Raw genomic sequence first — 17,712 nt, 5'->3', positions numbered from 1 at the left:
TCAGGAGAAAACTGTGGTGAATACATGAGTTCAATCCACCATATATAGTCAGAACCTTTGTTACTTTCCCACTATAACTGTTATGCTTCTTTTCAAGGCAACATGGCTACCTCTGAGTTACAGGGAAAAGATCAAGTACAAGAAAGCAGAAAAAAGAGAAAAACACAAATGTTAATATTTTAAGATATTATAACATTTCCAACAGTACTGGAGCTAGCTCATACTGGCTCACAAGAATACATGGTTTTATTTTCAGGAATTTGTGAGCCAGTTGGTAATCATTATTAAAAATTAATTAAACTTACAATGTTTATTATAGTTTACAACTTACAGTGAAATAAACTGTATTAAAAACATAGGTAATAAATACTCAAAATTTATCACTTCCTCATTAGTTTAGTGAATTTTACTATCATCTATGTTCTTCAGGTTATTTACATCTATTGTAATGATGTGCTATATATCTCTTCCCAACTCCATATTCAGTGAAGTCATATTAGTAGCTTAAAAGTGGCTATAGTGGGAGTATTTATAGCATAGAAATCAGAAAATGCTACAAATAAGGAATTGATATTGTTCTTTTCATTGTCTAGACTTAAGAATGTGATGGAGAAAACATTAATAATACAAATTAAACTTAAAAGTATGCTGTGTCTGTAACGGTTAGATTGTGAATAGCACAAAAAAATTAAGGATATAGTCTTCCGGTATTTGAAAACTGTTATCTCATTCAGCAAAGAAATCAGTCATTGACAAACAAATGAAGTTCTGACATTCCTCTTTCTTGTTTCACGTTCATCTTAATCTTTAACTGAAATGAAAATATCAACCAACATTCATGTGGACCCACACTCATTTGTCCATTGTAACCATAGTTTGGCCATGCTTACAAGAGTTTTGCAATCTACAAAATCATTCTGTGAGAATCAATTTGTTATAATGATTTTACAATAAGGTATATATTATTATTTATAAATTGTGTGCTACACATCCTTTGTCTTAATAAAATTTAACATACATATACACATACTTTTTAATTTATTTTTTGGAGAACTAGTTCTTAAACAATTACTAATACATCACTCTCTATAACTTTCCCTATACTATAATTTCCATGAGGGCAGTAACTATTTCTGTTTGATTCCCCAGGTCTTGCAAGGTTTTTATTACCTAGTAGGTACTCCCTAAACATTTACTGAATGAGTGAACGAAAGTTCAGGAAGTTTGCCTTATTCATTTTAATACCTGAGAAGTAGCACAGTGCCTGACACAGATTAAGTGCTGAAAAAAATAATGTTTGCTGACCTGAACTGAACTTGAGTCATAGTCTCCTAATCCTGAAAAAAAATCCCATGACAATCAAACGCATCAAGGAAAAGAATTGAGATGGTTTATTTTTTCAGGCACAGGCTTGTTTTCACGGTCGCTTTGCAAGTTAAGTCACTTGCTGCAGTAAGTCCAGGGTGAAAGCCAGATCTCTGATTCCGGAAACAGTGCCCTATTCATTAGATTCCCTATTTCTCAAGGGCACCAGTATTTTCTGACACTAATGTTGAACAGGAAAGCTGGTTACTTGCTTTGTGGCTACAAGATTTTTACTTAAGATAAATGACAATAAACAGAGTAGGGAGGAATCAGATATGATGTCTACCATTTAATGAGCACACACTATGCTCATTATAAAACTACACTTAAATCCAGTAGCTCGGTTTCTCTCAACAACTCTACAAGGTAGAAATTATCCTTACATTACAAATGAAGACACTGAGGTTCAAAGAGGTTTGTAAATTTACCTAAAGCTCACAGCTGCAGAGTAGCAATACTGGGATTCAAAACAGTTTTGTCTTAAGACAAATTCCACTGTGTTTTAATTGGACAGTGTTCTTAAACATCTGCTGTTCATACAGCATTGTTCATGTACCACTTTCAGGATATGCATGCCAATCATATTATGATTTACTTCATATTTTCCTTGGACCTTCTTTTGTTATTTGTTAGCCTAATCTGAAATAATAACGTCCATGAAATGATGGGTTAATATGTTGTTATACTTTTCTAATACACACTAACATGAATACATAATTATTAAACTAAAAATTTTGCCTGCTTACTACCTAAAATGACCTTGGGTACTATCAGAGATACATATACTTCCCTGAGGTAAACACTGCTTCTTGCAATGCGGCAGATTTAACTTGTACTGAGGTAGGAGCAAGGGTGATGGTCATATTTTTTGGTTTGTCTTCAGTTTGTATCCTGAAAAGAAAAAAGGAAATCATTCAATCTATTTTGCTGGGAGGGAGAGGGAGGGGGCCTGACTCACACTTCCTGAGCAAATTCCCATTGCACAAAACAAAACCTTCTTCCAGGGTCACTGAAACCTTCCAAGTGACAGAATTGGAATTAAACTTGGCAAAGATTACTAAATGCCACCAGTGTTAGACAATTGAAGGTTTCTGTAGCAAGAACAGAATTCAAGAAAAAGAAACCAAAGTGTTGGAAAGCACCTACAGTGAGAGTCACGAAGGTTTAAGAAAATCTTCCTGGCATTTGTGCTGCCCAAGCTGGAGTTGATAAAATTGTTTCTATTCTTTCCTGTAAGTATGTTGGAGGAGGAAGTAGTTGGATTGTCTTTCTTGGCATTTGAGTGGGAGGAATAACACAGCATTATCAGAGATAATGGCAAAGAAAAAAGAGAAAAAAATGTTTTTGAACAGCTGAAAAACTAAATTTATAACCCTGTGGAAGAACACAGATTTGGTTATATAAATCCTTTGGAATGTTGTCCAATGCATTTCAAAGGAAAAAAATAAAAAGAGCATCAGAAACCATAACAGTCAAGACTATGGTGATAAATAATATAGATCTTTTTTAAAGCTAGTGAAATATACATGTGTATATTTGGTTCAGTTTTAATCTATCTCCTTTATGGTGCCTACATGTCCCTCCACAATATGGTTACTACCACACATTCAATCCTCTCCTTACCTCAAACTATTTGGGCTCTATACCCTATAACCTAACTGAGCCCAGGCCCGGGGTCACTGCATGAGGGTTTCACCAACATCCAGACATTAAAGTGACTAGAATTTGCAAATCTTAGTACTGCTACTCTCTTATTTCTTAAAAGAAAAGTCCCCTGTAGAACCTGGAGCTAGAAAAAGTACTGTTTTTCTTGAGGAAATAGAATCTTTCACAATATTGAGAACTTCATGATTGAGTATTTGTTTTCGTCATACCCCGATAGACTGTGTGGCTAGCAACCTAAATGACAAATTAAATGACTTCCAGTTGCTGTAGAACCATCACAAAAGAATGACACACCATTTTCCCTTTCTGTCTGGGAGGAGCATGGGGGTGGGAGAAGGGAAGTAGCCAGGACATTGTGTGCTATTTGGTAAGATCTAGGCTTCCTTTACCTAGTTAAGAGAACGTTGTTTGTTTTTGAAATCTAGGTTTTTGGAGGCTTGCTGCTGGACTGGCCTAAAGAGAAAGAGCTTCCGGTGTTAAGAGAGGAGGGGCTGGGGCAGAGGTATATTATCTAGAGTAGGCAGATGCTTAGTGCTTTGTCCTCTAGCTGTGGGGCTTTGCACTCCACTTCCTCACAGTGACCTAAAAGTTACAGGAATTTTGACGGCATGGCTTTGTGTGTACCTGGGGACTGAACACTAAGTTGTAAACATCTGTCTGTAGTGAAGTTTCCAGTTGCCAAATCTGGCACAGAGGGAGTAGATGCTGTTTTCAGCAGAGGTAGCCCCCTTAGAATAGATGACAGACAGGTAGATAGACAGGTAGATAGATAGATAGATAGATAGATAGATAGATAGATAGATAGATAGGTAGATAGATAGATTTAGACAATGTGCATTTCAGCAACAAATTGATGGATTGAGAACTCTCTATATACCTCTTCTCCTCAGTTTCCCTGAATTAGGTAAGCTTTAGGGTCCTTTTATGAAGAATGAGATGGGGCCCTCTAAAAATAACTTTGATTGAATTATCAACCTTGATAGGTGAGAGTCCAAACGATTTAATTTAATTTAGAAAAACAATGAAATGTGATATTTCCTATACCTTAGTTTTATTAGTTAACTATTGCTGTGTAGCAATATTACCACAAACTGAGTGATATAAAATATCACTCATTTATTAAGGGCTTAAAACATTATTCATGCATTAGCTCATAGTTTCTCTGGGTCATGAACCTGGATATGGCTTAGCTCAGTCCTCTGTTTCAGAGTCTCTGACAAGGCTGCAGTCAGTGTCAGCCAGGGCAGAGGTTTCATCTGAGGTTCATCTGGGGAAGGTTCTTCTTCCAAGTTCATATCATTGCTGGCAGCATTCAGTTCCTTGCACGTGGTTGGACTGGAAGCCTCAGTTCCTCCAATGTTGAGTGGAGACAGCCCTCGGATCCTTGCCACATGGACTTTCCACATGGCAACTTACTTCATCAAAGCCGTCAATCAGAGAGCCAATAAAGAGAGTCTGTTAGCAAGATCAAAGTTACAGTCTTGCGTAATGCAATCACAGAGGTGCCATCCCATTACCTTTGCCATATTCTATTGGTTAGAAGCAAGTCACAGGCCCTGCCCACACCAATGAGAGAGTTTTACACAAGGTAAAACTGGCATGAATACCAGGAGGTGAGGATAATTTGGGGCCATCTTTGTGTCTATAATACAAATTTTAGAACAATTTTATACCTGGTAACACTAAGAAGTTCATGGAAAAAATTGTAATTTAAACATAGTAATTTACGTTAACTCCCAATGGATAGTCATGCTAACATTCTTCTTTTTCTTAGTCTTCATTTTCTTCTTTTATTTATAATTTACTACTTTATTATATGTGCCTCCAAAAACTTTTTCAAATATTTTGTGGAAAGGAGTGTATATAAATAAATACACTTAACATACTGTTAAGGACTAAATGTTTGTGTACCCCCAAGATTCATACGTTGAAACCTAATCCCCAAGGGGATGGTGTTTGGAGGTGGGGCCTTTGGGAGGTGATTAAGTCATCAGGGTGGAGCCTTCATGAATGCGATTAGTGACCTCATAAAAGAGACTAAGGAAAGCTGCCTAACCTGTTCTGCCATGTGAAGACACAGAGAGAAGAAGGCTGTCTGTCTATAAACCAGGAAACAGCTCTCGCCAGACACCGAATCTGCCAGTGCCTTGCTCTTGGACTTCCCAACCTCCAGAACTATGAGAAATAAATGTTGTTTAAGCTACCCGTTCTATGGTATTTTTGTTATATCAGCCCAAATGGACTAAGACACACACAATATAAAAGTAAACATTTTATTAAAAGGGGAAGTAAGTCAGACAAAGACAAATATCATATGATATCACTTATATGTGGAATCTAAAAAAAATGATACAAATGAACTTATTACTATTAACTTATACTATGAACAAAGAGTTAAAGTGACAATGTCACAGGAATTCCCTGGCAATCCAGTGGTTAGGACTCGGTGTGCTCAGCACCAGGGGCCCAGGTTCGATCTCTGGTCAGGGAACTAAGATCCCCCAAGCTGTGCAGTGTCCCGGTCAGAAAAATAAAATAAAGTGACAATGTTGCTATTTACTATAGATTAGTCAAGATGGCCTATCTGGGGAGGAGACATTTGTGCCGAAACCTGAATGAAATGAGGGAGTGGGCTTTCTAGGATCTACAGAAAAAGGCAATTTTGAAAGCTCAGACATGGTAAGAGGTTTGCCAAGTTTGAGGAGCGGGGAGAAAGGCAGAGTGGCTGAAGCACAGTAAGCAAGGAGAAGAATGACGGGAAGTGAAGCTGGAGAGGTAGCCAGAGGTCAGATTGTGTACAACTCTGTAAACTATGGTAAAAACCCTTTTATTCTGTGAACCAAGGCCATTTGGAGGTTGAGAGCAGGAAAGTGATATAATAGGACTTAAGTTTTAAAAGAATCACTGTAGTTGCTAAGAGTAGTTGAGGAGGGGGGGGGAATTGGGCAAGAACGGAAGCAGGAAAACCAGTGAAAAGACTTGGGTTCCTATTATGCATCTCAAACAGAACTGTTGATTGCCAAGCCCATCCCCTGCCCCTAATTCACCATTACTCATTCTTTTCCATCTCAGTAATGGCATTACCATCCTCTAAGTTATTTCCTTTCCATATCTCCTACATTGACTCTGATCAGTGACTTCTTTGGCCTTATCTAAAGAAGGCCAAAATCCATCCTCTCTTTCTGTCCCCACAGTCACTCCCTTAGTCCAAAGTACTTTCATGTCACATCTGGACAGCCATCCTCTCTGCCTCTACTTACTATCTCTACAATCCATTCTCCACATGCAACCAGAATGAACTTTTGAAAATATAAATCAGATCGTGACACTTAGCTTGAAACCTTAAGGGTTTCTTTTAGCTTTTAGAATAATATCAACATTCCCTATCATTCCTATAAAGCTTTACATGATGTGGTTCCAATTTACTTCATGCATGTGGTAGGCAGAATTCTAGCCCCCATGATCTTCACCCCGGGTGTTATTCCTGTGATTATATTTTGTTATATGACAAAGCGCATTGTTTTAAGTTTGTTGTAATTTGCTACACAGCAATAGAAAATTAATACGATGCAACTTTCTTTCTTGTTCACTGTGTTTTATATCACACAGGTCAAATTTCTCTTCTTCAGATGTGCTAAGCTTCTTCCTGCCTTAGGATCTTTGCATTTAGATTTCCCTCTTCCTGAAATACTCTAATCATGACTGGCTTCTTTTCATCCCTTGGGTGACAGCTTAATTGTAAGAGCATCAGAGAGTCTTTCACTGACTACCCTATTTTAAGCTACACCCTCTCAATTTATTGTTATATCATCCCATTTATTTTATTCATAGTGTTAGTAGATAGCTTTTATTAGGGACTTACATGTGGCATGCACAGTTCTAAGCACTTTACATGGATTCTTCATTTAATCTCCATAATAACCCCATGAGACTATAAAGTCGATACTATTACAATCACCAATTACAGACGAGGAAATGGAAGCACAGAGATTGAATACCTCATGCAGGTCACATAGCTAGTAAATAGCAGAGCCAGTATTCAAACCCAGGCAGACTAAATTCCAGAGTCTACACACTTAAAACTGTATTTCCCCCACAGTATCTATCACATTCTAAAATCATCTTGTTTTTTATTTACTTATTTATTGTTTTTCTCTTCCTCTACACTCAAAACTAGTATGTAAGTTTCTCAAAAGTAGGAATCTTTTGTCTGTTCACATAGTAGCTGCTGAAGGGTAGCAAAATATGCCACCTCAAAATAAGCCACTTTGGCATAAGAACTATTTTGGCTGAAGGAAATTGAAAAGGAGTAGATATAAGAAAAACTCTCTGCCCTCCTCCTCTTTGCCTAAAAGCAGGTTGCAAATCTGTATAGATATTTCCCCTCCCATCTCTATTGGGAAGGACAAAAGTTAATCACTGGAGACAACTCTAGATCCTTAATAGCCCAGAGATGGCACCAGAGGAATCTACGTAACAAACTTTACTAATTAACCTTTATCTTGCATTAGTTCCCCCATATGTTTGCCTTCCCTAGAAATTCAAAGACCTTTTTCTATTGTCTTGTCACTTGTCTAATAATTTATTGATTTTTCTTTTCTTAGGATGATACATAAACCCAAGTTCTAGCCATTCCTTTAAGTTACCCATCTCTAAATGCTTCCATGCCATGTTAATAAACTTCTGCTTGTTCTTCTGTCTTTTGTCTTTGTTAAACTCTCTTTTGTCACCCTAATTTATAGAGCCCCAGCTAATGAACCTAAGATGGGTAGAGGGGAAAATATTTTTTTCCTCCCCTACACTGCTCAGCAAATATTTTAGAATGAATGAGGAAAATGATAACACAGAAATTAAGTAACTTATCTGCCGTGACAAAGTATGTAATAGAGCCAGGTTTTGTACCTAGAACCACCTGATCTCAAGCTTGTGCCCTTAGCTCCTATTGCCTTTTTCATTAAAAAAAATAATAGTAATCATTGTCATTTTCTTAATATATGTATAATATTGTCCCAGAGTATGAATACAGTTTTCTTCACCTGGCAAAATGATCCATCCAAAATGATTTCTTGGAAAATTTTGTGGAAGTTCATCCTTACTGTCATCTTACTCTGTTTTTGCTCTGGGGGCCTTCTCTGACACTTCTCTCTGGGGCATATGCTGGGTCAGAGAAGTCTTTCTAGTGCCCCTCAATTGCTTCTGCCTGCCCATAAGTCTGGCCTTGCGTGCAACACGTACCAACTTCTCTGCCTCCAAGAGATTAGTCTTCGCTGACCACAAAATATAATACCTATTTTCCTTCCCCTTGCTTCCCACACTAGTTTCTCTTCTGGTCTGTATAAGTGGCCCTTCCCACCTCGGAATATCCAAATTACAATGTATTTTGAGAAAACTCTCTGCCCCCGTGAAAACTTCCCTTCCCCTGGCAGACCACTGACTGCTATATTCACATTTTACTATAGATAGTTATCACTGTTTGAGGTCTCACAGCTGACTCCATTGACACAAAACAACACATTGAGGCCAAGATTCTGGCCTGTAAAATGTTTCCTCAATAGCCTGACATGAAACAAAGACAATCATACTGAGGCATTTGACCCAGGCTGCACGAGTCCATGGAAGTTAATTGTTTGGTGATTTCCTGTACTTGAGGCACAAATGCTTCCTTTTCCAACAATAGACTCACTAAAGCCTCAGTCAATGCAATGAAATTAGGGGCTTCAGGGACAGTCTGTATTCAGATAACACTGGTAATTTAGGCGATGAGGTTTGCAGGATTGAAAGGCAGTTCACAAAAGAACTACAGGTCCTCCCAGTGTGAGGGTTCTTGATTATGGTTCTGAGTATTTCTGGAAGGGTTGTGGCCTTCCTATCAATGACTCCTTGATTTTATTGCACCCTATGCAGTTCAGAGCCTCTGTCTTCCGAAGAAGGAAAAGGTGGGTGTGCATAATATACGAGCATAACCTACCAAGGAGACCAAACTCCTAAGCATAGCATAGAATTGGATTTTAACTACCCAAACAGCTTTCCTTCTGCCTCAGCCTGACAATGACTCTCTCCTTGACCAAACTTAATCAGGCTCCTGTAAGCTCTCCTCTCAACTAGGCCTTGACCTTGGGCTTCAGCATCCAATTTTGCTGGACCCACACCACCTATTTTTAGCACGAATTCTTCTACATCTGGGAATTCCCTGGCGGTCCAGTAGTTAGGACTCAGTGCTTTCACTGCGGGAGCCTGGGTTCGATACCTGGTTGGGGAACTAAGATCCTGTAAGCCATGGGGCATGGCCAAAAAAAAAAAAAGAATTCTGCTACATCAGTTTAGAGAGAATCCCCCACCCTTGATCACCCTCAAAATCTGGTCAAATTCGTCATCCTCCACCATCTCCCAGGTGATATCCGATCACTCTGTCCTACTTTCTGCAAGAATCCTATTAGGACAGTTCAGCAAGAATTATCCTACCCCCTTAGTAATTTTCCATCCACTGACTGACACCGTCACCCTCATGCCCCCACCCCACTGCTTGGCTCTAAATCCCCACGTTCCCTTATATTCCAAATTGAGCCCAGTTCTATCCGAGGTCCCCTTTCCCCTATTGTAATAGTTCCTGAATAAAATCTGCTTTTGAAACAGAGCAGGACCCTGCGGGGCCCTCCCAGGTACAAAAGCCCCTCTGTGTTCCCTGTTTCTTATTTGTAGAAGAAAAAAAGACCTTAGTCTCTTAGGCCTTTCCCAAGTTCCAAAATAGGACAATAGGGTCACAGGGTTCCTAGTTCCCTGAAGGGATACAGAAAACAATCTCATACATATCTTTGAGTTGTTCTACAGAAACTAACGTCTCCCCACCCAGGTGGAGGATGGTGATGGCATGCTGACCACAAGCACATAGACCCCAGACTGGCTGGAACCAGAAGGTTGAGATTCCTGAAATATCAGCCTGTTACCTCACCACCAACCAATCAGAAGAAAGTCACCCACCCTATAGCCTTTACCCCAAATGTTGCCTTTAAAAACTCTTCCCCCAAAACTATTGGGGAATTCAGGTCTTTTGAGCATGAGCTGTCTGTTCTCCTTGCTTGGCGGTCTGCAATAAGCCTTTTTCTGCTCCAAACTCTGACATTTTGGTTTGTTTGGCCTCACTGTGCATCTGTCAGGCACATGAACCTGGACTCGACAACAATTTTACCACTTTAACTACCATCCAGCACTGTTTTTTCTTTGGCAATCCCCTGTAGGGATCCTGTGCTCCAGTCATACTGAATTATTTTCCACTTCTCAGAACATTTCTTGCTTTTCCACACCTCCCTGCCTCTACACCTGCTTAGGAATGTTCTTTCACTTTTCTGCCTGGTTGATGCCTAGTCATTCTTCAAGACCAAGCTTATGTTATTTATTAGCCAAGCTCCCTCCTTTCCATTCCTAAAATCACTAACTCAGGCCCTCAAAACTTCTTGGCTGGATGGCTGCCAACAATCTACATTCTCCAGGTCTCCAGTGTGGAACCCTTTCAAATCCATCTTCCCCCTACCAGCCAGAGCAATTTATTTAAGACACAAATTTGATCATCTTATCTCTTACTTGAATTGTTTGTTTCATTAAAAAAAAATTATTGAGATGTAATTAACATATGACATTGTATTAATTTAAGGTGTTCAACATAATGATTTGACATATGTATATACTGCAAAATAATTACTGCAATAAGTTTAGCTAACATCCATCACCACACATAGTTACAAATTTTCTTTTCTTGTGATGAGAACTTTTAAGATCTACTCTCTTGCACTTCCCTGGTGGTCCAGTGGTTAAGACTCTGCACTTCCACTGCAGGGGGCGTGGGTTCAATCCCTGGTTGGGGAAGCTCTGCATGCCACAGGGTGCGGCAAAAAACAAACAACACCCCCCCCCAAAGATCTACTCTCTTAGCAACTTTCAAATATACAATACAATATTGTTAACTATAGTCATCATGCTGTACATTACATTCCCAGTACTTATTCATTTAATAACTAAATGTTTGTACTTTTTGACCACTTTTACCCATTTTGCACCCCCCACCTTTAACACTTAAAGTTTTCCCATCAATTACAGGGTAGAGGCTAAGCTCATTAACATAGAATATGAAGGTGATTCTTGATCTTTCTCCTGCCTATGTCTCTGCCATTTTATCTTTCACCCTTTTATTCTCTGCTAGTTTTTCCTCTAGTAAAATCAAATTGCATGAGGCTCCCTCAAATACACATCCTCTGCCCATCTTCACTACCAAATTATTTCTTTTTTATGTCTTTGCTCAAGTTGCCCTCCAAGGAACTTTCCCTAACTGCCTTAAAATATATAGGAATACTACACACTATGTGCATATATATACGCACACACACATACATATACACAATATAGGAATACTATATGTGTATATATACGCACACACGTACATATACACACACCTATAGGGAATATACATTTTAGGAATGCTTTATATATGCATATGCACATAATAAAATAGTTATATACATCACCATTTCTGCATTTACTGCATTGTTTTATATGTATTAAATTTTCTCTATTCCCAATGAGATTATCAAGTTCTATGGGCATGGACCAGGTCTCCTCAATATAGCCTACTATATGGCACACTGTAAACTCAATAAAATGTGTATTGAACGAAGAAATAAAAGGAACTCTAGAAATTCCCTTTTTTAAAAAGTATTTTTCTCCATACAGATAACTTAGCAACTGAAGGTTCATTTGAGTTAATAAGGTACTCTTTTAAATTGCCAACTCTCAAAGATGGAAACCACAGTTCTGTGTGAATTACTTCAAGCTGCTGAATGCCTGGCTCAGATTAGTAGGACTTGAGAGATTAACTGGAGCAGAGTAGTACACTTTTATTATTCTTATTGGCTGCCCAGCACCTCTGAACACTCTTGTATTTGGTGATTTCTCTACCCAATTAAATAGAAGCCAACCCTCACTTCCTCAGCCTTTCTTGCAGTTAGGCTCCTCCAATTGGATATATTTGTGCCAGACTTTGAAAGGGAAGCTAGGGACTTCCTTGGTGGTCCAATGGTAAAGAATCTGCCTTCCCTGGTCGGGGAACTAAGATCCCACATGCCGCGGGGCAACTAAGCCAGCGTTCCACAGCTACTGAGCTCGCGCTCCTCAACTAGAGAGCCCGCGGGCCGCAAACTACAGAGGCCACGCGCTCTGGAGCCCATACGCCACAACTAGAGAGAAACCCTCATGCGGAAGCGAAAGATCCCGCATACCTCAACGAAGACCCTGTGTGCCGCAACTAAGACCCGACGCAGCCAAAAAAAAGAAAGAAAGAAAGGGAAGCTAGAGAGATAAAGAAGTAGGCAGTACCCAGTCTAGCAAGAGTGAGGCAGGTGTGTTCAAATTCCCAGGGAACAGTAGCAAAAGTTCTATCGGAAGGGTCTTTGCCCTACATTAGAGTCAGTGGTAGAGGCTGTGATGTTTCTCTGGTATGTGAGTTGTGCACTGATCCTCCAGGCCTGGTTCTCCCACCTTTCAGGAAATTCTGTGAACTCCTTAATGTCCTTTAATGAGTTCCTTTTCTGCTGAAACTAGCTAGAATATATTCCTAGACTTTCTATCTTATACCATGGACTCATAGATGAAGGGAGGAAGAGGGGAGTACTTAATGTGGTGCTTTGGGGAAGACAAGGTAGAAGAAGGATGGGGGGACTTTGGACAGGAGAACAGCAACATAAGGACCATCGATCCTCAGTGGAGCAGAAATAAAGAAGCAGGTATGAAGGTAAATGAGAATCAGCAAACTTTGCCTACTTTGTTAATTTTGCTTGTGGTCCTGGTCAGAGCCATTACAGACCTAAAAGTGATTCCTTAGCTATAGTGAGCAAGGTGTGTGCTGAGAAATACTGATATCATGATTGGTTTAGAAAGCTGCAGACTTTAGTCTTCTCCAATTTGCTCAAGCTCCCCAGTCCCGAGAACCCCCTGACTCCCCTAATGCAGATCAGGCTCTCTAAATTGATATAGGTCTTTCCTGCATAAAACCTCTCCCTCTTTCTGTGAAGTAGAAGAGGGAGAGAAGGATAGGAGGGAGGAGAAGCAGCAGTAGAAGAAGAGTACAAAGAAACGAAAGAAGGAGGTAGTGGGGAAACACAGTGTGTGGAGAGGAGAAAATGCTGGGGAGAGAAGAATACTGTATGTGCAAATATCCATTTGAAAAAGGAGCAGCATATTTTTTCTTTTCTTTTCTTTTCTTTTTTTTGCAAGACACAGAGAGCAGAGATATTGTATAGTTCCACTTATGTGAAACTTCCAGAATAGGCAAATCCATACAGACAGAAGGTAAACTAGGGGGTGCGAGGGGCTGGGGGGCGGCTGCTAATGGACATGGGGTCTCCTTTCGGGGTGATTCACATTATGAACGTACTAAGTACCCCTGGATGGTACGCTTTCAAATGGTCATAACGGTGAATTTTATGTTATGTGAATTTTACCTCAACAACAAAAAAATCTTTAAAATAAAACGCACAACAGGTGCTCCAGCTCTGACTCGTGTATCTCTTTGTCCTAAAAGAAAAAGGCGGTAAACAACAGCGCCAGGGGCAAGGGCTGAGCAGGCCCCGTCACGTCTAGGGAGCGGGGAGCCGGGCGCCCGGAATCCTGGGGACGTAGGGAGGGGGCCGCAGGGAGCCGGAGGAGCTGGGGCCGCGCTGCTGCCACATCACCGGATCGTGTACTTGTCCCACTTCTTCTCAGGGTCATAGGGCTCCCAGCGGCTGGCGGGGAAGATGTGCTTGTTCTTCTCGTACCAGCTCCGCAGCACCACCTTGCCCGCGTGCGACTCATCCTTCTCCACGGTGGCGTCGCTGAGCAGCCGCACGTCATCGTGAACGTCGAAACTGAAGAGGGGCCCGCTCTTCCCTCGCGCCTTGGTGACGATGAAGTCATAGAAGCTGTGGTGGTGGGGTATGATTAGGTCCTCCTTGATGTACATGAGCTGCTCCACCCCTGCCGACCTGAGCTCGGTGAAGTCTTTGCGCAGGATCTCGAGGGCCTTCTGCAGGAACTGCTGCATCGTGTTGCCCTTTTTCATCTTGACTGTGCGCCGGTGCCCAGAGCCATCCCAGTAACTGAAGGTGATCTCGATCTCCTCGCTCTTGATCTTCTCCTGCTTGGCTTCCCACTCCTGCCGTAGCTCCTCCCGGATCCGATTCTCCTCCTCGTCCCGGTCTCGGTCAGGCAAGAAGCTCGTGTCCACATCTGGGTTCTTCCCCAGTTTCCTCTTCTTTGCGGTGATCTCTTCCCTCTCCAGCTCCTCCTCGTCTATGGTCGCCTCCTCCTCCTCCTCGCCTGCCTCGTCTTCTTCCTCCAGGGTGAAGGACAGGCTGGAGATCTTCCGCTTGGCCTCCTTCTTGCGCTCCTTCTCGCGCAGCTTCTCCAGCTTCAGCTGCAGCTCCTTCGACTGCTCCTTCTTCGCCAGCTGCTTCTCCTGCTCCTTCACCAGGGCCTCCTGCTTCGCCTTCATGTCGTTCAGTGTCACAAGACCCACGGTGCTGGACTTGAGCTCCGCCTCCACGGCATCGTAGTGCGCAGAGAACTTCTTGTCAATGTTGGATTTCATTATGTTCTCCTCCGCGATCCTCTGCTTCATCTGCTCCATCTGCTCGCGCTGCTTCTCCCGCTTCTTCATCAGGTGCATGGCGCGGCCCGCCTCGCTTGCGGCACCCTTGTACTGAGCCATGGCGGCGGCGACAGCGGTCCGGCCGAGTCTCAGGGGCTGCGCCGGCTGTAGAGGCGGCCGTTTAGTCAGCTGACCTCAGCGCCCTGACGTCCACCTCCGGGGCATCTTTTTTTTTTTTTTTTTTTTAAAGAATTGTGTTGCATTCTTTTTTTTTTTTTTTTTTTTTTTATTTATGGCTGTGTTGGGTCTTCGTTTCTGTGCGAGGGCTTTCTCTAGTTGGGGCAAGCGGGGGCCACTCTTCATCGCGGTGCGCGGGCCTCTCACTATCGCGGCCTCTCTTGTTGCGGAGCACAGGCTCCAGACGCGCAGGCTCAGCAACTGTGGCTCATGGGCCTAGTCGCTCCGCGGCATGTGGGACCTTCCCAGACCAGGGCTCGAACCCGTGTCCCCTGCATTGGCAGGCAGATTCTCAACCACAGCGCCACCAGGGAAGCCCCATATTTTTTCTTTTAACTGCCTCTTCTTGGCTTTCCTCTCTCTCTAAGACATTCATACAGTACTGAGAATTTTCCCATTTGAAAAGTCTTCCAGAACATATTTCTTTGCCAATATTAAGGCTCTCTTATAAATGCTAAGTTATATACGGACCATCTAAATAAACGTGGGATTTTTGGAAAATATGTTCATATATATCCAACGAATATTTATTGAGACCCCTTATGTGCCAGGCACTAAACTTGGGAGCAGTGCTGAATAAGATAGATAAAGGCCTTTGGGAGCTTTTATTAGCATTGAGCTCATCTATACTCTCATGTTTCATAATCTATTAAAATAAATGTCCTCTGTTGAAATCATAGCAGTGGTAAAATGGCAGATTAAAGTATCTATCCCAAGGTTACACGCAGGTAGGTGCTTAGGATAATCGCTTTGTAATGATAAAGTGATGATACTATTAAAGCTCTGAGTATAGGCAGGGCAATGGAAAAAATAAATTTTTATCAAGAATATTAGAAAGAGATATAAATCAATCAATTGGGCTCTTCTAGATAGACAAATAGATGTGTTTAACCTGTGAGTATGCTATTAGTGTTACTGAAGATACATTTCCCTGCTTCTGATGTTTTTCCATTTGACAGGAGCCCATTAGTATGTAAATTAGTAGAGCTTGAACAAAACGCTCTATTATTGGTTCCCAGGGAATCAAGTTTTTAGACTGCTATGTCTCTAGCATCTTCTCCAGTTTCCTAGTATGGGAAACAACGTATTTGCTGAACTAATTCTTTTTAGCTAATATACTAATTAGAAATATTTTAGTGGCAAGGGTCAGAAACTCAACTCAAAATGGCTTAAGCAAAAATATGAATTTACTGGCTTATGTTAATCCAGAGTTAATGTAATTTTAGGCATGGCTGGACCCAAGTGCTCAAACCAGTGCTGTTCAGTATAAATACAGTGAAAACCACAAATGTGAACCACATATGCAATTTTAAATATTCTACTAACTACATAAACAAGGAAAAAGAAACAGCTGAAATTAATTTTCCTAATATATTTTATTTAGTCCAAAATATCCAACATATCATTCTAAAAAGTAATCAATATAAAAAATTATTAACGAGAAATTTTAAATTCTTTTATTCGTACTAAATCTTTGAAATGCAGTGTGATTTTTACATTTACAGCACATCTCAATTTAGACTAGCTGTATTTCACATGCTCAATAGCCATAGGGGCTGGCGGCTACAAAACTGGACAGTGCAGGTTAAAACAATGCATCAGGAAGATACCTCTAGCTCCTGCTCACTCTGCTTTCCTCTCTGTTGGCCGCAGCATCCTGCCTCATCTGGCTAACTCCTATTTATTTTCAGTTTTCAGTTTTACCCATCCCTACCTATGGTGACCTTCTCTCTTACTCAGCCTATTTACTAGAGAGACATACTGGCATGTAGTGGGCATTTGAATGTCTGTTCTTTATCATAAAAGTTCTAAGGGAGAGATTGTACCAGTACAAATTCATTATTTTTAATAAGGGAAAAACTCAGGTACTGATCCCTTCGAAGGTAAGATTTCACAAACCCCCCCACCCTGACTCCTATCCATCCTCTTCCAGATATAGGAAAAACACAGAAGGTTAGTTGCATCATCTGCACAATAAAAGATAATATTATTTATGGAATACTAGAGCTATGTCTACATTTGGGGAGGGGAAATTTTTTTTAATATTTATTTATTTATGTATTTGGCTGTGTCGGGTCTTAGTTGTGGCATGCGGGATCTTCATTGCGGCATGTGGGATCTTTAGTTGCGGTGCGCGGACTCTTCATCGTGGCGCGCAGGCTTCTCTCTAGCTGTGGCACGAGGGCTCCAGAGTGCGCGGGCTCAGTAGTTGCAGCACGCGGGCTTAGTTGCCCCGCGGCATGTGGGATCTTGTTCCCCAACTAGGGATCGAACCCACCTCCCCTGCACTAGAAGGCGGATTCTTAACAACTGGACCACCAGGGAAGTCCCAAGAATTGTTATTCTTTATATTTGTTCTACCTCAAGACAATTTGGGATTTTTTTTTCTTCAGAGGTTTGAATCATCTCAAATGGAACAATGAATTCCAAAATGGAAAAGCACAGGAATGCACTCATAAAACGCTATGATGTTACTACCTCTTGTGTTATTATAATTCCAATTTTACAAATAAAGAAACTGAACTTTAGTGAATTTTTTAAAAAAAATCCAAGATGATAACATAAGAATGTCTCAGTGATTACCCATGTTCTTAACTACTGTGCTATAAAGTCCTCTAGTAAATGTGATGTCTTTTAAAATATGTAAGGAGACACACCATAAGGCTATGTCTAACTGCAGAAAGAACCAGGGTACAGCAAAGAAAAGCTTTTAAAATGGCTGGAATCTGCTCAGTCAATCTTTATATGTAGTAGTTGATTTTATTATGTGTGAATTTGTTTGATAGCCAGATCCACTGACTTGACATACCAAAAGGGTTGGGAATAGAGTT

The 17,712-nt window shown here is 40.9% G+C and overlaps 1 protein-coding gene across 1 annotated transcript; it reads right to left on the bottom strand.

The window, feature by feature from the left end:
* Window positions 1-13,614: 13,614 nt before the first annotated feature.
* LOC118901820 (protein FAM50A-like) lies at window positions 13,615-14,795 on the bottom strand. Its single transcript, XM_036865470.1, has one exon. The coding sequence runs from the start codon at window positions 14,762-14,764 to the stop codon at window positions 13,745-13,747; it is 1,020 nt and encodes a 339-aa protein (XP_036721365.1). The 5' UTR covers window positions 14,765-14,795; the 3' UTR covers window positions 13,615-13,744.
* Window positions 14,796-17,712: the final 2,917 nt, after the last annotated feature.

The sequence above is a fragment of the Balaenoptera musculus genome, chromosome 1 (genome assembly GCF_009873245.2).
Source record: "Balaenoptera musculus isolate JJ_BM4_2016_0621 chromosome 1, mBalMus1.pri.v3, whole genome shotgun sequence".
NCBI classification, from domain to species: domain Eukaryota; kingdom Metazoa; phylum Chordata; class Mammalia; order Artiodactyla; family Balaenopteridae; genus Balaenoptera; species Balaenoptera musculus.
Note: the sequence above shows the minus strand (reverse complement) of the source record. Positions and strands in the feature narration are given on the sequence as shown.